The sequence below is a fragment of the Halichoerus grypus genome, chromosome 15, assembly GCF_964656455.1.
Source record: "Halichoerus grypus chromosome 15, mHalGry1.hap1.1, whole genome shotgun sequence".
Classification (NCBI taxonomy): Eukaryota; Metazoa; Chordata; class Mammalia; order Carnivora; family Phocidae; genus Halichoerus; species Halichoerus grypus.
The window spans coordinates 2,056,875-2,076,681 of NC_135726.1; the positions used below are offsets into that span (position 1 = coordinate 2,056,875).

General features: G+C 51.1%; 1 protein-coding gene across 9 annotated transcripts in view; it reads left to right on the forward strand.

Annotated features, from left to right (window-relative positions):
- The window catches only part of ZCCHC14 (zinc finger CCHC-type containing 14), a 56,923-nt gene that overhangs the window by 28,053 nt on the left and 9,063 nt on the right, over nt 1-19,807 (forward strand). For 5 of the 9 annotated variants that reach the window (XR_013444355.1, XM_078063452.1, XM_036100929.2 and 2 more), the window contains exons 3-9: nt 4,081-4,154; nt 12,149-12,220; nt 15,001-15,110; nt 15,869-15,963; nt 16,046-16,100; nt 16,991-17,270; nt 19,216-19,307. Coding sequence is in view for 8 of the 9 variants with exons in the window: in XM_078063452.1 (XP_077919578.1) it covers nt 4,081-4,154; nt 12,149-12,220; nt 15,001-15,110; nt 15,869-15,963; nt 16,046-16,100; nt 16,991-17,270; nt 19,216-19,307 (778 nt within the window). In the remaining variant the exon portion in view is untranslated. Of the gene's footprint in view, nt 1-4,080; nt 4,155-5,087; nt 5,203-12,148; nt 12,221-15,000; nt 15,111-15,868; nt 15,964-16,045; nt 16,101-16,990; nt 17,271-19,215; nt 19,308-19,807 lie in introns of all 9 variants that reach the window. The other 4 variants (XM_036100934.2, XM_036100931.2, XM_036100935.2 and 1 more) reach the window with 4 other exon arrangements.

Genomic DNA, 19,807 nt, shown 5'->3' on the forward strand with positions numbered 1-19,807 from the left:
GAAATTAAACTGTTTGACCAAAGATACATCGAAATCAAGTAAAGGATCTATGGCAGAAAAGTACCAACCACTCAGTTTTTTCCAGAAGAGTTTAGGGTACAAAGGGAAGTTTCAGAAGAGTGACTCATTCTTGGAACACATTAAAGCTATTACCTATGGGTGTCTGAGATCTATGTGTGACATGACAGTCAGCTCTCGTAAATCACTTGAAGATGCTTGGCAGTGAGGGTGACCCTTAGAACATGGCCGTTTGAACTGGGAACTCCCAGGGCTGCGATCGCGAGAATGTGTTCCTGGTCCCGGGTTTGTCGCTGCCGGCTGAGAGGCCTTTGGGTCTGGCTCAACCGTAAACCGTCTGTGACTTTTTGCCAGCCCCCGCCCCCATTCAGATGCCCAGTCCTGCTTCAGGATGTTTGGAACCCCTGCCTGCACTGCTCGAGCAATGCCTTTGTACTTCTCTCCCACACGAATTCCCTCCCACATTTTCCAGTTACATTAGCGTATTGGTTTTTGAAATTAGGTGTCGATCCAATGATAGAAGTGGTAGTTCATTGCAATTAGATGTTTTATTGACGGCCATGTGGTCTGGCTTGCAGGACTGGAGGCAGATTTCTCATGTGCATCTTGAATGAGAAAAGAAGGAAAGTTAAAACAAACCATCTTAAAAGGAGAACACACATCCCTCTTTGCTTTCTCAGTTTAGCATGAGCGAGCCGGCTGGACCCCATCGGTCCTCGACAGATGTGCCTGCATGCAGTCCAGACCCCAGCCCGTTGCTCCCCACATAGGAGCCCTCCTGCCCGGTCCACCTTCCAAGTGCGCTTCTGTCTGTGGCCTTTCTGTCTGGGAGTCGTTGTGGGCGACGCGAATCTCATCCCTACATGATGGATTGATTTCTAGCCCCTCAGACCTAGCCGTGATTGCTTGCACTCTTCAGAAAACCGTGAGACTTGTACGTGCCAGTTAGAAGACCATCTGCAGGACTGAGCAGGGCGGTGTGAGGAACAGGGATCTCACTGTATCTACCAGGAGAGAAGTGGATCGTAAACAGATGTTTGTGTACATATGGGAACGAATACCCTTTAAAATCATGAAACTACATTATGGAAATTTGGGATAAATACTCATAATTCTACCACCAAGCCCAGTGATCCTTGTCAGCTTTGATAACTTATTTTTCATCTTTCTTTTACATTTTAAACAGGTATAGCCATGTTACACATACAATTTGTAATTTTTTAGTTAATATTACAAGGTCTTTTCATGTTTTTGTTCTTGAAATCGGGTCTTTAACATGAACTCCAAAATTGAGAGCATGTTTGACCATCTTTGAAGCGTAATGAAAGACCCCTAGCCCCACCCCGCATCAGCCGCTGTTGCCCCCACGCCCGCTGCAGGTGTCTCCACAGGGACAGGCCCACCGCAGGTGAAATAGCAGAGCTCCCCCGTGGTGCCTGGTGCCCGAGCCGCGCATGCTGCCCGCGGGGGGGCTGGTGGCGCCGCTCGCTCCGACCGCCGTCCTGGACAGGCCTCCCAGACTGCAGCCACGGAGTTCCAGATGCCTCCGTTCCTCGCAGACAGCTGGAACAGCGTTCATCTGCTTTCCACATTCTCCTGTCCAGAGATGAGTCACTTCCGCCTTCAGTCCAATTGGGGTTTTCTCTCTTGACTTTTTTTCATAAATCCTAACATTATTCAGTCCTGGGACATTTAGGTGCACTTCGCTGTCCTGTGGCCGGGGAAAATGCTGACTACATTTTTCTGTGTTCATTGACTTCGTATGTTCTGTTGTTTAAAAAGGGGGAAGATCCAGGTTAGAGTGATGTCATTGTGGGTCAGTTTTTTAAAAATGCCTATTGGGAAAACATAAAAGCTGTTTATTTGCTGACGGTCTGATGGAGGAGGCCAGACAGGAACAGCTAGTGGTTTCACTGAGTGAAAATAGGGAGGTGTGCAACCTCGAAATGTGTGTTCTTCGTTTTGCCAGAAAGGAAACACTTTTTTTTTTTTAAAGTAATTCCTTCCTGTAAGGTGCTATTTTAAGCTTAAAATACTTCAAACCGAATGGCTTCTCGTATCTCCCGAGATGCATATCGACCCTGATGCCACTTTACAAAATTAGGGAGGCCTCAGAGAGAACCGTTTAGCAGGTGAAAGGTCTTCCCCGAAACAGCCAGTAACCTCTGCGAGTGTGAGGACCCATCTGTCATGTTCGCTGCTCTGTTCACAACCCCTAGAATTTGACCTTGTGCACAGTAGGAATCTGATAGGACATGTTGGTGAGTGAACAGTTGTTGGTTTTAGAGCAGGGATCGCACATTTTTCTGCACAGATCCAGATAGTAAATATTTTTGGTTTCGGGAGGCATAGGGTCTCTGGCACAATGGCTGGGCTCTGCTGTCGTGGGGTGGAGGGCGGCCACTGACAGTAGGTAAACAAAAGGCGTGGCTGCGTGCCAACGAAGCTGTTTACACAAGCAGGCCCAGGGCCGCCTCCAGTTGGCCAGCCCCGCTTAGACCCGTGCTGTCCAGTGGAAGTCTCTGTGATGACCGAATGTTCTGTGTACTGCACAGCATGGCAGCCACTAGCCCCATCTGGCCGTGGAGCACTTAGGATGGGATTACTGCAACCAAAGAAGTGGATTTTTGATTCTGTTCGGTTGTAATTAATACAAATGTAAATAGTCACATGTGGTTAGTGGCTGTGGTGTTGGGCGTTGCAGGGTTAGAACCTTCCCCGAAGCACGTTGCACAGAGTGGTTTGTTGTTCTCTGGGAGGTCTGTGCACGGGTGGGGAAGAAAGAGTTCTGTGGCCTCCAAAACTGGGGAATTGTTAATAAGAATAGACTTGTTCATTTCAGGACTGCTCAGAGCCTTTAATATTCTAATGTAAAAGACAGTCTACCAGAAAGTCTCAGATTTTTTCCTCTGAGCTTTTTGACCGTGAAGCTTTCCGGGCGTGCCCTTGAGCATCTTAGAGCACCGGTGTTCTTGGAGAAGACCTTGGGAGATGCCGGTGTGGCAGGCCAGGCCAGGACGCTGGGCGTCTGCAGGACATGGAGCTTAATAGTTTCAGAGGTTCTGTTAAGTGCTTCCCCTTGGACAGTTAGGTTTGTGGCCACGGGCTCTCTGGGACTGTGAAAACTGACATGGAGGAAGACGTGTGTAACACGCACGTACCGAAGCCCCTCGTCTGTCGTGGACTCTGCTCGTTCACTGCATAGGGGGGTGACTAGACTGTCCGTGTCTGCAGACAACAGAGACGCTCCAGGAATCCGTCCCGTTAGCACTTGAGAAACATTCTCATTTGAATTGGAAATAGGGCGTGCACACCTTCGTGTGGTTTTCGAGTTTGGAACGTGCATCACGTTTGTAAGTGGCTGTTTTATCTTCAGCAAATGTTTGTGCTCAGATATTTGCATTTTCATACTGTAGTTAAAGTGCGTAAGAACTTAACTGTACCCTTTTGGTTCTGAGGAGACACAGGATGCAGCCCTGTGAGTTCGAGGGCGGAGTGGAACTGTCGCGCGGGGGCTGGGGCCGTGCTTTGTCCCCTGCGGCGCTGGCGGTGGGCCGCTGCGGCCCCGGACTCCCCGTTCTGCTCTTCAGAGGCAGCGCTAGGAGCCTTCCATGCTGCCTTGACTACCGCCAGCCAGGCCCTGTCACAGGACAGTGACACCGTCACAGCCGACAATGTGGAATTTTCCCGAAGTCGGAGCAGATCCTACCACATCTGCCCTCATAATTGGGGTCTGTACCCTCGTGCATTCCCATCAACTCCTGTTCTTTTTCCAAGGACCGTTCTCTTCCTTTTCTATGATTTGTTTTCATGTTTGGCCTTTTTTTTTTTTTCTGTTCCGCTTTTAAATTCCCCTCCGTTCCCGAGTGTGACAGCATTCTGCTTTCCATTTCCGCCCCTCCTCCCAGGCGAGCACTCGGCAGAGGAGAGTGAGCGGCGCCGGCGTCTGAAGCCTCGTTTTGAAAATTGCTAAAATATCAAATGCTAACTAATTTGTGCCCCAAGATTTTATTTCATTTTTATAATTTTGTTTGTTGTTGTTGTTGTTTTTTGCTTTTACAGTGAGTGTTGAAAAGATAGACCTGAAGGGATTATCTCACAAAAAAAGTGAAAGAAATGTTGAATGTTCCTTTGAGGTAAGATGCCAAGTTTTTTTTCCCTTTTCTCCTCTGAGGGGTAGGAAGGAAACATTTGCCATGAGTAGATACTTAGCTTGATCTAAATGGAAGATGGGCTCTACCAGTGCTGTGGGAGGCAGAAAGCCGGGCCTGGGCCACGGGCGGGCAGTCTCCCGAGAGCCTGTGTGCTGAGCGTGGTCTAGACCGGCGTGCTCAGCTGCTACTGCTCGGTCACCAAAGTTGGCTGACACAGGGACACCATGTGAAAATTGAGAAGCACTGCATATGAGGATTGGAGGCCCCCAGGAACCGTGGCTCAGCGGCCTCACAGTGTGCCGGGAGCTGTGCTCCATGAGGCCCTTGGGGGCCTGGGGCTCCCCCCAGTTGACTGCCTTGATATCCCTGGGGTGTGCGCCCTCAGCCTCATGGTCCAGGGTAGTAGCCAGGGCGCTAGTCCTCATGTTTTCATTCCAGGTAGCAAGACACAGGATGAAGAGGAGGGAAAATTTTACTTCTCTCTCTTTTAAGGAAAATTCTGAAAGCGGCCACTAGACATTTCCATTTATGTTTTGTTGACCCAAACTTAGTTTCTTGGTCCTGCTTAGCTGCAGAGGAGGCTGGGAAATGTATTCTGGCTGGCCATATCCCCAGGGTTCTGTTACTTGGCTGTCATGTTGTGTGAGGTTCTCCTTTGACCATGTGCCTGAACACTGACTGGTAAGGGAAATCTGCTTCCTGCATTACTAGGGAGTGTTCTCAGGAATGAAAGCTTCTGGTTTGTATCTAGTTTGTATGCTCTGATGCTGTGTGTGGTTCACTAACTTTTCAGAGGGTATAGATGCATCGAAATACTTTAAATAGTCTCACCACTAAAAGGATAACATCTTCATTTGATTCGGAGGGTGTACTGCATTGTGAGAATCCCTTGTTTCGCTATGCATGTGTCTTCAGAACATTCGGGAAAGACTCACCTAAGGTTTTGGAGGCTGTTGAAACTTGTGACCAGCACCCAGGTCTCAGCACCCGGAGAACCTTGGAATCCCAACATCTTCAAGGCCTTGTAGAGGTGGGAGCCTAGCAGGTCCCTAGAGCCCTGAGCATGTTGTTTTCCCTCCACCATGCTCTGGGTCTCACGGCCGGACCTCCCCTCGCGATCATCCGCCTCCACACGGCTGAGCCATTCTGGGGGTGGGCCCCGCTCAGCCCGTCCTCGGGCCTACAGCCTGGGCTTACACAGCGTGAGACGTGGTGACTCTGGCTGGTGTGACGCCTGCAGCTTCTCTCTGAAGACGTGAGCTTTGGCAAAATACACACTTGGCCTCTCGTGGCCTTTCGGAGGAGGTGGGAGTTATGTTAGGAGTGGGGAGGCAACAGGCTGGTGAGGACGGGGACATGGTGGCCTGAGTCCTCTGCAAGCAAGCTGCACAACTCCAAAAGGAGCCGGGAGCCCTGAGCTTGCGGCCCTGGACTCTGGAGTGTCCCTGGTGTCGATGCTGTCACAAAGGGTGAGGTGTGTAGTTGAAGGTGTTTCTACCCCAGTGGGTGAGCTGAAGTGTTTTAAGACTTAAAGCAAAAGCTTTGGTTATCTGCGATTCTTACTTTTCCTGAAGTGATAACTGACAGAAGTATTCTTGTGTTTAGGAAAGTGAGCATTCCTCTCTAACCCGGAAGTCCAAACTAGTTTTTCTTTTGGGGTACTTTTTTTTTTTTTTTAAGATTTTATTTACTTGAGAGAGAGAATGAGTGGGAGGAGGGGCAGAAGGACAGAGAGAGATCGAATCTCAAGCTGACTCCATGCTCAGCACGGAGCCAGACATGGGCTCAGTCCCTGAGATTATGACCTGAGCCGAAATCAAGAGTCAGACGCTTAACTGACTGAGCCACCCAGGCGCCCCTTGGGGTACTAACTCGATATGCCCTGAGGGACTCCAGCCCAAACTGTGTTTGTTGAATGGTAACTCGAGGCACAAAGGAAAGATAGGATCGACGTTAAAAAAAAATTTTTTTTGACCTTGTTATTCCAAAACACTGTTCATTTGCACAGCTTCAACCGTGTGCTTGTTTTGTGCGGGGCTGGGAGGGTGCTGCTGATGCCTGTCGTTCACGTGTCAGGCTGGAGACTTGTGTCATGCGAGGGGGGCTGTGCACCTTGGGGAGTGTAAGCGCAGGGGCTCCCGCCAGCGCCATGCTCCGGAGAGAGGAGAGCTGAGGGCAGGCGGCCCGAGGACAGCGGCGGGCCCACCTAACTACTCACCTGCTATCGTTGGAAATGACTAGCCTCAAAAATAAGCCCCAGCAGGAATTTTCTGTCTTAGAAATCAACAAGCTAGCCCTAAAACGTATATGGAAAGAACAACAGAGTAGTCAAAACAGTTTTGAGAAGAATAAAGTTGGAAGCTGCACACTGCCTGTCTCGGAGACTCGCCGTTAGACTACAGGGACACTGGCGCGTGGGGTCGCCGTGAGCGTGGGGCACCGGTCAGCAGGTCGGAGCACAGAGTCCAGAGTTAGACTCACGGGTCAGTGGCCGATTGACAGGCCAGCAGTTCCGTGGAGAAAGGACGGTCTTTTCAACAAATGGCTCTGGAACCCTTGACCAAACCTCTCACCTCACATAGAAAACTAAGTCAAAACTGATCATAGTCCTAAGTGTACAACCTAAACCGATAAAAGTTCTGGAAGAGAGCCTTCAAGACTGTGTGGCTAGGCAGAGATTTCTTTGCTATGGCACCAAGAACATGATCTGTGAAAGACAAAATGAATACGTGAGACCTGATCGGAGTATTGAACTTGCTCCTGGAAAGGCACCCTGAGGGTGAGGAGACGGCCGAACAGGATGCAGACTAGGAGACATTTGCACGTTACATATTCGATAGACAGTTTTCATCCCAAGTAGATAAAGGACTCTCAACACTCAGTAATAAGAGAGCAACCCAATAAAAAATGAGCCAAAGATTTGAACTGACGTTCGGAGGGCGCATACCCCACGGGAGCAGATGTCCGGCCCCACCAGTCATTAGGACCATGACCATTGGCGCTGCGGGCCTGCAGCACGGCCGCAGCTGGAGACGGCACGCCGCAGCACGGGGACTCTCCCCGGCGGCCGGAGCGTGTGCTCAGGGCTACGGCCTCTTTGCCAGGCTGTCTGGCAGGTTTATAGAGAGCTAAACATTTCCCTAAAGTATGACCCATCAGTTCCACCACTAGGTATTAATACACGGGAAAGGAAAGCGTTTGATCACACGGAGATTTGTACGTGAGTGTTCACGCCAGCTTGATACGGTGGACCACCCTGAGTGTCCGTCCGCAGGAGAATGGATAAACCCGTGGTGGTTCTGGAAGCACCGTGGAAGACCACCCAGAGTGGAAAGGACTGAGCTATTGTTACACTAGCAACGTGGAGAAAACTCAGATAATTACGCTGTGTGAAAAAAACCAGACCCTTTGCCACAAAGGATATATGGTGTGAGCCCATTTACATAAAATTGTAGGAAATACCAACTGTCTATAGTGAGAGAAGGCACACAGTGGCTTCCTGGGGAGAGGAGGAGGGAATGTTTGGGGGTGATGGACATGTTCGTGGTATTGACGGGAGTGATGGTTTCCTGGATGTAAACATATGCCCAGACTTAGCACATTATGCCCTTTGGATAGGCGTGGTTTATCGTCCTTTAGCACTCAGTACAACTTTAAAAAAAAAAGGTCACCTAGGATTAAGCCTTGCTTTTTGTCCACAGAACCCTAACTAATGAAGATTAAATAAATTGTCCTTTAAGTAAGGTGTCTCTTGTGTGTGGAAGTAAACAGCTACCATACTGGGACCAGAGCCATCAAGCACCTTCTAGAAGCGCCGGCCGTCCTGGGCCGCGATGGGACGGCTGTGCTGGCCGCAGAGGGAGACGCAGAGAAACCTCTCTCCTGCCGGCCTCCCTGGCTCCGGAGGGGCAGGTGGCCTCTGCCCACCGTTTCCTTGATCCTGTTTATCTCTAGTTCCACTTTTTATGGATCAGTGTTTTCCAGGGGAACAAATGAAAGGCTTCTTTTATAGGAAAGCCTACGTAGCTGAAGTGAGATGCTTCTCGTATGTAAACATGTACTGCAAATAGGAGTCTGCGCCTCCTGTTCTTTTCCATGGGGTTGGCTGTGTTTTCACTGGAGTCGGAGCCGCTCCGTACTGGTTCCTGAGGAGCCACATCAGGGCGCAGGAAGCCAGAGGCTGCACACAGAGTCAGCTTGCAAGGACGCACATGTGGAGTGTCCAGATGTTACCAGTTTTCCCAGATTCACTGTTGAAAAAGTGGAATGAGTAAAATTTTTTTTAGTAAAATGATTTCCTGTTCAAAGTGAAGGATAGGGAGGGAAAATACCAGAAGATGTCCCAAACCCTTGAAGTACCTCCTAGACTGTAGAATTTCAGCAACTTAGAAAGAACTGGAGAACAGTGCTAATCAAAACCATTCTTTCTGAAGAACCCAGGCATTGCATTTACTTTAGTGCTCTATCTTTTCCTTGAAAGTTTTATTTTTTCATCTCAAAATAATCTTAACTGCTCTGAATATCTTATTGCCATTAGCAAAGATGAGTCTTAACAACTATTCTTTTAATTTAGTTTGTGTTTTCATCAGCTGTTCTTGCGGAATTGAGAGTCCAGTAATCCTGCGAACATTGCCAAGAGAGCAGGGAACTGTTTGTTTTGACGCGCATGTTCGAGTGACTGCGTGAGGGTTGCTGATCCTGGAGCCACATGGTGCATGCTCAGGGCTTTCCCTCGAGTCGTCTCTGTGTTTGCTGGTTTGTTTTTTGCTTAGGGACAAGTTCTTAGAAATGACTTCACTCCAAAAGTCCTGTGATTGTCTGATAGTCCCCCCGTTGTGCTCAGACAGGCCCAGCGCCCTGTGGTTCTGCTGCCACGTGGACCCGATGGCCCTCGGTGAGCCCCAGCTCTCCCCCTCATCCCCACCCGCACGGCCCCTCCCTCCTTACAGACGCCATCCCCTGTTCTCGGGTCTTACGTCGCCCTCTTTCTGGTAGCTTCTTAGAAAGGGCACTTGGGAGGTCCTGCTTCTGGGGCCTTCCATATCTGGACATGCCCCCCCCCCCCCCCCCCCCCGCCAGCGTGTGACTGAGAACACAGGCGGAGGCTGGGCATCGTTCTTCCTCAGGGATCCGATGCTCTGCTGACTTCCCGCCTCCTGGTCCTGAGCTCTGGCACTTTGGACGGTTTCCTCAGTCCTGGGTGTTTGCATACCGCTCACCCATGCTTGGCTGTGGGTCTGTTTTCATCACTGTGCTGGCACTCAGTGGGCCCTTTTAACTTGAAAACTCACATCCATAATCTGGGGGCCCTGTCCTGAATCTTCCCTTTTGGTTTCCTCTGCTTTGTGTTTCTCTGTTTGCTTGCTTTGGAACTCCGGCTGTCTGCATATTGGACCTCATATTGGCCTGGTCCTTTGTTTGATTTTTTTTTCTGTTTTCTCTCCTTTTGATATTTCGATCTACTCGAGGGAGGACTGCGTCATCTCTCCCCTTCATCAGTGGGGTTTTTCACCCCTGTCCTGGTTTTAATTTCAAAGAATACTTGTTCTCTGACAATTCTTTTTTCATAGCATCCTGTTCTTGGCTGTGCTTTTCTTCTCTTGGATCACTGAGAATATTGGTAGTTTTTAGTTTTTTAAAACTATGGTCTGTGTTTCAGCCTGGCTGCCTTGAGCTCTTCGAGGCCGGTGCTGGATGTTCTGGTGCTGGGTTGCCGGCTCACGTCCGTGGTGCGGCAGGAGTCGTGGGCAGGGCCTCTGGCTGGGCTGCTCCCTGGGCAGAGAGAACATTCTGCTCCACGTGCTCCAGAGTAGAGTGCTGTGGGTGACCCGGGGACATTGGGGACGGAGCTGTCAAGTGAGTCAGAGGACTGAGATGTAGTGTGACGTCGTCCTAAGTATCTGTTTTGTGCATGTTTTGCTTTTTGTGTACACTTAGGGTATTTTACGGTCTGGCTTAGTGAGGCTGTGCAGCTCTTCAAACAGGTACAAGTGACAGGAAGCCCCACTGCCATCATTTACTCGGCAACTTTTTTCTTGGTGGTACGTAACATAACGGGGTCGCTCACGGTTGGTGCCGCCTCGGGTTTGGCGGGACGCGTGTGTAGCACGAAGCACGCCGTGAGGCTCTTCTGTGTCCGGGCCCCTCCTGGGGCCTGTCCCCTCCTCTGGTGCAGGTGCCTGGCCTGGCGGGTGAGGCCGAGGGTGAGCGTGAGGAAGCCCGGGCCCGCTGCAGAGTGTGGTGTGTCCCGGGAGTGGGCATCCCGGGAGTGAGCCCTTGCTTTCTGTCTGCTCAGCCTGGAGTCTGGAAGGACAAGTAAAGCATCGGGAGCTGGCGGCCTGGAGTGCTGGTGCCTGTTGGAAGCACGTTGTTGAGGAAGCAGATTGTCTGTTTCAGCAGAGCACGATACGTCTGTGCTGCGCGCGCAGCTTGGACGTTGGGGTTCGTGCTTTTGTGGGCTTTAAGGTGCATTCATGCCACGTGAATGTGCACGAGAAGAGAGTCGGGTTTTGATCTGGGTTTAAGAGTCACAGAGAAAACAAAAATCCTCCACCACGTGCTGCACCGTGACCAGCACAAGATGTCAGCAGTGTTTGGGGTCCAACATCTAAAGACCAGAAAGTTTCTGCCTTTAATCCTAGATGGTGCTGGGGTTTCCTTGGGTAGCAACTTGCCCCAAACTTGTGTTCAGTGCTGTTGGTGAGATTTGTCTCCAACAAAAGCAGGTTGGGGTCTGCATCTTGGTGCAGGTCCATTTGGGCGGCGAGGCACGTTCACTCAAGGAGCACCAGCCCTGCTGCATCAGTGAGCCCCAGGCGCCCCGAACTCAAGAGATCGGGGAGGATCCCCTTTCCTCTGCTGGCTTGTGTTTCCCGGGAGCTCAAGGAGACAGCCACTGTGGTGGTGGTTTCGTGGTGCGGCAGCTGTGGGGACGGAAGGGACGCGTGTGGGGTTCAGCAGAGGAAAGGGGACGTGGGGTCCATCAGCAGCCACAGTAGGCTGTTTCTCAGAAGGCGCGGACGGTTGGCGGGAGCAGCGGGTCTTCCAAACCGCCATGCTCCGTCTGCTCCATCACTGCGAATACAGTGCTTTCTTTTTGGTCGTTTTACTTCGTGACTTAAGGCCCTCTGGTGGCTTCTTCTGGATCTGAGGGCCAAGTTCCTGCTTCCCAGTCTCACCCTTCTGGTGGCCCTCCCGCCTCGCCCCTGCTCGCCTCTTGCTGCAGTGGATTCCCTGCTTCCCGGCCCTGCTCCCGTGTCTGAGTGCGGCACGCCCCCCACCAGTCCTCAGCGCCCCAAGGTGGTCAGGAAACACTGGAGAAGCACCGGGAAGACGGAGGGAGGAGACCTCCCCCCAGGACGCCTGCAGTCCATCATGTAGGGGGACTGGCTGGGACGCAGTGATGACACAAGGCCTCCCGCCCGCCACACGCAGCGCGGAAACGCAGCCGTGTGCTCGGGTCTTGGGCACGCCCAGCGCTGTAGGGCTGCTTGCAGAGAGCCCTTCCTGCTGCTCTCTCCGGAAGGTTTCCGCCCCAGCCTGCACCCCGGCCGCTCCCTGGGTGCCAACTGCCCCGGCCCCCGTTCTGTCAGGTTCCCGAGGGTGGGGGCCTTGTCTCATTTTCAGCAGCAGGGAGGTCCCCTTGAGGACAGTGTGCCCTGGCACACACAAGCAGTCGTGGTTGTCGGTGACTGCACACAAGTTGGTGGAGCAAGCCTCAGACTCCATGCTCGAGTAATTTGGTGATATTTGAATAATTGCACACAACAGGAAGCGAAGCCTTAAAGGACTTGAGTTATGTGAACTTTTCTCTCACGAGTCGGGGGATGTGTAACTGCCCCATTCAGCAGGTGCACCACACTTAGGGCTCAGCACGCTCACTGCGCCTGTGCCCGTGAAGACTCCCTGGACAGGTGTGTTGTGAGGGACGTACGTGGCGTCTGTTTTTAAGGTTTGTTTGTTTGTTTGTTTTTAAGGTCTTGTGGTCTGATTCTTCAGTAACATCAGTAACCAAATCTTCCTCTGAAGTGACTGAATTTATTTCAAAGGTAAGGTGATTAAGGGCTCTTATAAAAATTAAAAGGCTCTCGATAATATTGCAGAGTGATTTCAGTGGATTGCTTCCTTCAGCTGGCAGAGCAAGTAATTCGTGCATGACCATAAAAACATGGTCCTCGATGCCACGATCCCCGCTCCTTGCAGTTGTTGAGAATGAGAAGAGGCAGGACGCTGTGACCTGCACAGGCGGCTGAAGGGTGTTTGCTTCGGTTACTCTGCAGAGAGACTGAGAGAGAGTCCAGTCCCAGCTCGGTCTGTTGGACATGCTGGGTTTTCCTCTTCATTTTCTGATGGCTTCAACAAATGTCATCCAAACAAAAGGTTCCACTACTAAATAAATACCACTTTGCCCACATAGACGTGTGTCCATACATACATACATGCACACCTCCACGGTTACAATGTGTTTGCAGTCCACTGGCCCGGGCCATCCCAGTGAACCGCTGTCGCTAGCCAAAGCATCTTAATTAGTCCCCTTTGTCTCATGGAGTGACATATCAAAAGTGTCTCCAAAGCGAATCTTAACGTTTTCACTGTAAAATCAAGGATGTAATCCTGTAGGAGAAAATCCAGTGGATGGATCATATTTTAAAAGCCTATTCAGAAGTTGTCTGCTCACGCCTCTCCTCTTGGCCTGTCAGCCATGCTCTCTGGGATTACTGGTCCCCCCCCCCCGGAATTCACGTTTTCGTCTGTGACACTGAGGACGCTACATTTCCTCTCCTGCGTGCCTAGCCTCTCGTTTATAGAACACCCGTTGCTCCGGACTGCGCTAACCCTGGCGCAAACTTTGACCCCACTGGGTGCTGACGGTGATTCCTGCTCACCTGGCTTTGTGTTCCCTGACCTTCCTGGATACCTGGTTTGTTGTCTCTTGTTAATTTTGGAGAATTCTTCCCCATTATCTCTTCAGATATTTCTTCTGCCCCCCTCTCTCTCTGCCTTTGGACTTGAACTCTGTGCACCTGGACCTTTGACATTGTCCACAGCTCTTGGGTGCCCTTTTTTTTTTCTTGCTCTTTTCGCTGTGTGTTTCGGTCAGACGATTTCCCTTGCCCTGTTCTCAGGCTCCCCGACGTCCAGTCCACAGCTCTGCCCAGGCTGCCGCTGAGCCTGTTTTATGTGCCGAGTTCTTCATCTCTGGGACCATGGTTTTCTATTGTTCTCATTTCTTGTTTTTCCTAGCTTTTCCATGTGACACATCTTTTAATAAAGTTTCCATCTCTCTGCTGAGATTTCCCATTTGTTGTCATGCATGTTGTCCATTTTTTCACTAAATCTTTCAGTACGTTAATCATAGTTTTATAATCCTTATCTAATAGTTCCAACATCCAGTTATCTCTGAGTTTGGCTCTGATGTTTATCTTCACAATAGTTTTCATTCCCTCTTATTTTTGTGTGTGTGTATCTTGTAATTTTTTGATTGAATATTAGACATCATGTTTAGAAAACGTAGAGACTGAGGGAAACAGTGTATCTGCCCTGAAATGGGCATGCTGCTGTTTCTCTCAGGCCCTCAGTGGGGTCCTCGATTTGGTCCGATCAGGAGTTGAGCTGGGTTTGGGTTTTGTTGCTGCTAGTTACCTCCAGTTCCCCCACGGGCTTCAGATTCTTCCAGTGGAGGGTGGTTGTCACCTTGAGCCTGGGGAGAAGTGTCAGAAGTTCCTCTCAGTGGTCTGGCTTCACCCTTGGCCCTCAGCAGTCCTATGTGTCCGTGGTCCGGAGCGGCTCTCCCTGATCTGTTGACACACACCCCACCCCCACCCCCGCCCGGGGGAGATTGCGGTTACTTGTTGCCTGGTGACAGACTTGTGGTGGGCGTGAGGTGTTCTCCATGCTCCTGGTCCAGCCTCAGTCCCAGGCGCATGGCCCTTGGGGGCTTTCTCGGCATACCTGCCCCTTTCTTCCCCAGCAGCAGCTGACCTCCTCTTTGTACTGGTGCAATATCCTCAGCCCAAGAGGGCTTTTGCCCCTTCCTCAGGGCCAGCGGGCTGTGCTTGCACCTTACCCCAGAAGCAGGGCATCTTTGCCCGGGGCCGGGTGCCAGGAGGACTCCCTCCCCTCCCGCGGAGGCAGGACAGTAGTGCTCCTGCCTCATTCCCAGAAACGGGGGGTCTGCCTGGGCTCTGGGAGCAGGAGCAGTCTTGTCCCTCCCCCAGGGGCTTAAGGGCTTTCTCTTTGGATTTAGAGAAGGCTCCAGGGCAGGCGTAGGGTTCCTGCTGGGCCCCCAGGTGCAGCCAGCCCCCACCTCCGCTGCCTTGGAGGCTCTCTCCAGTCTCCTGTGGAAGCGAGCTTGGGAAGGAGGGCACACTCCCCTTGTGTCTGGGGCTCTTGGCTGACCGATGTCTGGCCCACAGTCAGCCCACGGGAAGTGTCCATCTTCTGACTCTTCTGCCTGCTGGCATGGCGGCTACCTCTTCCTCGTGTTCTGCCACAGCGGAGACGGGTCCCGTGTCTTGTCTCTCCTTGGAGGGGCAGGTCCCTCTCGAAATTCAGTTCACGTGGTGACCTTGTAGCTGAGTTCCCGATGGGCTCACGGATAGGTACGATCGTGTTGGTTATGGAGGTTTTAACTGATGTCGTGGTGGGAGCGATGTTTTTTTGTGGCTTTCCACATCCTGAGTGGAATTAGAGCCCCAGAGAACTGAGAGCAGGTGGGTTGTAGTGTCCTGCACAGGGTCAGCATCTAGTGGCTGCCTGTCTCTCGACTGGAAGAGGCCCGTGTCAGGTGAATTTTGACAGACGTCCAATGCTTTTCCATCTCTTTCAGTTACCCCAGCTGTACCCTGAAGAAAATCTGGAGAAGTTCATTCCTTGCTTAGCTGGCCCAGATTCCTTTTACGTAGAGCGAAACCACATGGATCTGGAAGCGGACCTGAGGTGAGGCTGCCCCGCACCTGCAGGCCAGGGACGCAGCCCCAGCAGTGCCCTGTGGGCCCGCCCGTGTGGCGATGTGTGGCGTGGCCAGAGCGGGGTGGGTGCACACCTGAGCTGCCTGGTCATCCCAGCGGTCTGGGTCTCTGGGTCGTCCCTGGGGATTTTCATCAGTTGTGGAGAATTTGGTGGAGTTAGTAACAGAGGCATGATTTTGAGGATATGAGTAAAGGAGTTTCACAGTACATGCCACCACTTCATGTGATGTTGACGGTCTGAGGAAATGAAATCCAATTACTGTTTCTGTCCCGTAGTGGAAAGTTGAGACTGTTGCAGGACAAAACCAGGGCCCGGTAAAGTCCTGTAAGCCCGTGTCTCCTGGCCGTTGAGCGTACCCTGCATGGGTCAGCGGGCAGAGGGAGCAGGCCTGCTTCCTGGGTCCGGGCCCGGCATCCTGGCACCGATGAGTCGGGTGTAGCCCGGTCGCCACACGCTGCAGGAGACTGCAGGGGGCCCGACTGCGCTCTCGTGCTAGCCCGATGCCCCCACCACGGTGTGATGCGGTGGGCGTGCGGACGGGGCTCCGGGAAACGATAGGAATCAGACAAGAATGGAATCGAAACAGGGAGAATATGGGTTGTGGTGCTTCTGTTTACTTTTTTCTCTCATGGGTATTTCTCTTAACAAAATCAAAATTTCACTCTGAGTTAGTTTTTGGTAATAACCATTTTAATCCTGATAAAACCGCTTTGTTTAATTTTTAGGTATTTGGCTTCATTACCTTCTCACGTATTAAAAAATGACCACGTTAAGAAGTTTTTCAGCACTTCATCTCCCACCCAACAGCTTCAAAGTCCAAGTGAGTTTGTGAAATGTGATTACGTAAAGATAAAAACACCTTTATTGTCTGTAACCTCTCTGACATTTATCTCCCCTTGCAGGTCCTGGCACCCCTTCCCTCTCTAAAGTGGGTACCGTGATGGGCATGTCTGGAAGGTGAGGCATCTGGAACCAGCACGTTTCACATCTGCAGAGAGGTTACTTCTGCCTGTGTATAAATGTTTGTAGAGTGAAGTCATTTTTGGTCTTAGTCTTGAATAATAGTGTGAGGGGAGTTGGATAGAGATACTCCAGTTTACGATTTCTCCATGTAAAAAAAGAAGTGGTTCTCTGGGCCATTGGAGTTGGAATTCCCAAGGACTCTTACTGCAAATGCCGACTCCCAGGCCCTGTGCACCCTAGGACAGCAGAATTTCCGAGAAGCTTCATTTTTATAAGCTCCCAGGGAGCGACTGTGCCCAGGGTCCTCCATCAGCAGCAGGCCTGATGGTGAGTGGGTGACAGACAGGTGGGCCAGCGTCACAGACGGTGACACACGCACGGACGCTTGTGGGAAGATGCAGTCAGGTGGTCGGGGCTTCCACAGTGCTGACTCTCCCCTTTACCCCTTGCCTGCTACATACGGAGTGCACCGTGAACGTGCGGGTTTGCAGTCTGGGCCGGAAGGGTCAAGGGCGGAAAGCAGAATGCGGAGTGTTCCTTCCAGCCTGCTGCTAGGACTCCCTTTCACAGAGTTCATTCAGACGTTAAAGATCGAGGAGTCAGTTGTAATGTATGATTTTCAGTACCATGCTATGATCGAACAACAGAGCCTGGGCAGCTCAGCCACACGTACGCACGGGTGCGCGTCCACGGACACGTGCACACCCACAGAGGCCTCCGGGGCGGGGGGGGGGGGCAGTGGCAGGAAAGGGCTCTGATGCTGGCAGTGGGCGTGGCCTCGATGCAGCCCAGCACGCGGCAGCCGGCTTCTGCCCACTGCCCACCCGTGTGTCCGGGAAGGAGGCCACGGTCCCGGGAAGACCACCTGTCTGCTGTCCCCACAGGCCTGTGTGTGGCGTGGCCGGCATCCCCTCCTCTCAGAGCAGTGCCCAGCACCACATGCCGCACTCGGCCAGCTCGGCCGCCTTGCCCCACTGCTCCCACGCGGGGGGTGCAGGCTCGGCGTTGGCCTACCGGGCCCAGATGGACAGCTCGCCCGCCATCCTGATGCCCTCCAGTCTGCAGGCCCCTCAGACCCAGGAGCAGAACGGGATCTTAGACTGGCTGAGGAAGCTGCGCTTGCACAAGTACTACCCTGTCTTCAAACAGCTCACCATGGAGAAGGTATGTGGATGACCGGGCAGGCAACCCACAGTCTTCCTCTGACCTCGTTCCTAGCGGGCTTGAGGTGGGTGTCTTGACCGTCCACGATGTGGGAATCCCGTGGCCTGCTAGTCGATGCCATGTGTGCCCGGGGTCCTGCACGCCCACTGGGGAGCGGCGGTGCCTGTGGATGGGAAGCCTCCCTGCCGCCAAAGCAAAAATTCGAACAGGATTGGTTGTAAACAAACAGCTTTTTTTTTTTTTAAGATAGTCTGGGGTCTTCATGTGTTAGATCCTCTACATGATATAAAGGACATTGTATCCCCAGCAGCCATTTCAGAAGAAATGGTGAATTCTGGTGCGCACGCGCCCTTTGTTAGATGCCCTTCGGCCTGGGCTGTGCGTGTGCAGGAACTTAGTGCCAGAAGGGCCTGTTTTACAAGGCGCCCAAATACTTGCATGCGAGGAGGGAGCAGCCTGCTGATGATCTGGCTTGATTGACGGTCATACAGCTGAAAGTAATAGATGAATTTTATGTCTTTCAAGCAGCCCTACAAAGTTTTGGTTTTTTGTTTCGTTTTTTTTTTTTTTTTTTTAAGAGATAGAGGAGGGTGGCAGGAGGGGCAGAGGGAGAGAGAGAATCTCAAACTCCCTGCTGAGCGCAGAGCCCACCCCAAGGCTGATCTCACAACTTTGAGATCACCACCTGAGCTGAAATCAGCAGTCAGACACTTAACCGACTGAGCCACCCAGGCGCCCTGGAAATTATTTTTTACAACAGAGAGTTTTGATGAGCATTTTTTTGTTGTTAAAGAAAATTCTGGAATTTCTGAAGTCTTGGTGTCACTGAGAAAACTAAATTTGACCCATGGCGGTGTTTGAGCTCTGACGCCCCTTGCTGGATACGATCACTTGGTGCTTTTATCTATATAAACATCTTATTTGTCCAAAAATCTGCAATTGAATCTAGAAATCAAGCTTGTAGTACATAATAAACCGCTTCTAAGTATATTTGTAATACTCTTGGCTTAAGATTCATAAATCCTAAAAAACAATAGCTACTGCCAACTTTGTCTCATGATCAGTTTAAAAAAGTTTTAATGTAATGTAGGAGTTGAATTTTAGCCATAAAATCACAATCGCGTTATGAAGTATCATGCGAACCAGTGTTATGTCTGCTTGGTCTAAGACCCCCGGGTTAGTTAGCCATTCAGTACAGGTGGCATCTGCTTTTCTGGGTCACTTGCTTTCCAACAAAGTTGCTTTGCCCCTAAAATGATGGTGATTGTGAGACAAAAGAGCTGTTAAGAGTTCTCCTTTCTGGAGGAGGATAAACAGCTTGCATTTACCCCAGGGGGTAGGTCCCTGGACAGGAGGGGGACATTTCCACAGACCCAGTCTCTGTAGAAGTGGAAACTGCAAGACATGTTCTTTAGTCACCTGCCTGCATAGTGCGGACCTTCCAGGTGCCCCGTCTTCTCCAGGCCGTGTGCGGAAGGCCCAGTGGACGTGGCCGGTGAGCCTCATATGGAAAGTGAGCATTTCATGTTTTGAACGAGGGACACCACATCATTTAGCAATGGACTGTTTTGGTGTTCCCAAGGCTTTTTTTTCTTTTTTTTTTTTTTAAGATTTTATTTATGTATTTGACGGAGTGAGCGAGAGAGAGAGCAAACACAAGCAAGCAGGGGGGATGGGAGAGGGAGAAGCAGGCTCCTCTCTGAGCAGGGAGCCCGATGCGGGGCTCGATCCCAGGACCCTGGGATCATGACCTGAGCCGAAGGCAGACGCTTAACGACTGAGCCACCCAGGTGCCCCTGTTCCCAAGGCTTTTATTATCCATTAGGTTTGATCTGTTTGTGTACGCTACTGGTAGAATACGTTTATTAAATTATACTCCAAGTTCTTTGTTTTCAGAGTCCTAATTGATTCTCAATAACTTTATAATGTGTTTCTTCTGTGCAAGTTTCTGAGCCTTACTGAGGAAGATCTAAATAAATTTGAATCCCTCACAATGGGAGCAAAGAAAAAACTCAAGACTCAGCTGGAGCTGGAGAAGTAAGTGTGAAACTGCGAAATGTCTGTTTCTTTTCATTCCTAATGTACTGAATGTGGTATCTAAATGGGGTATCTCGATTGGATGGGGGCCCCCAAATGTGGGGTGACTATCGGGTGGCCTGGGAGGTGAAAGAGTTCACCTGAAGCGGAACAAAGGAGAGTTCATTGAGGAGAGGCTTTCAGCCAGGAGGCAGTGTGTGGGGGCTTTATTTAAAGAGGGAAGGTGAGGACGTGTGGAATCTTCCCCCTTTCTGGTAACTGTGCTGGTTGTAAGTATCCCAGTGGTCATCTGGGGCCTAGGGGTATTCTGAGGTGGGTCATCTCATGGGCCTGTGTTCAGCCAGGGGGTCGCTCTTAGAGTGCCTCTGCACTGAACAGGTGCTAGTGAGCACTTAGCTAAATGCCCTTGATTGGATTACTTTGATTGCTTATCAAAGCTTCATTAATGCTTTCACAGTTCTACGATGTGGTTTGGGTGTGCTAGGAAGGGCCCTGTGCAG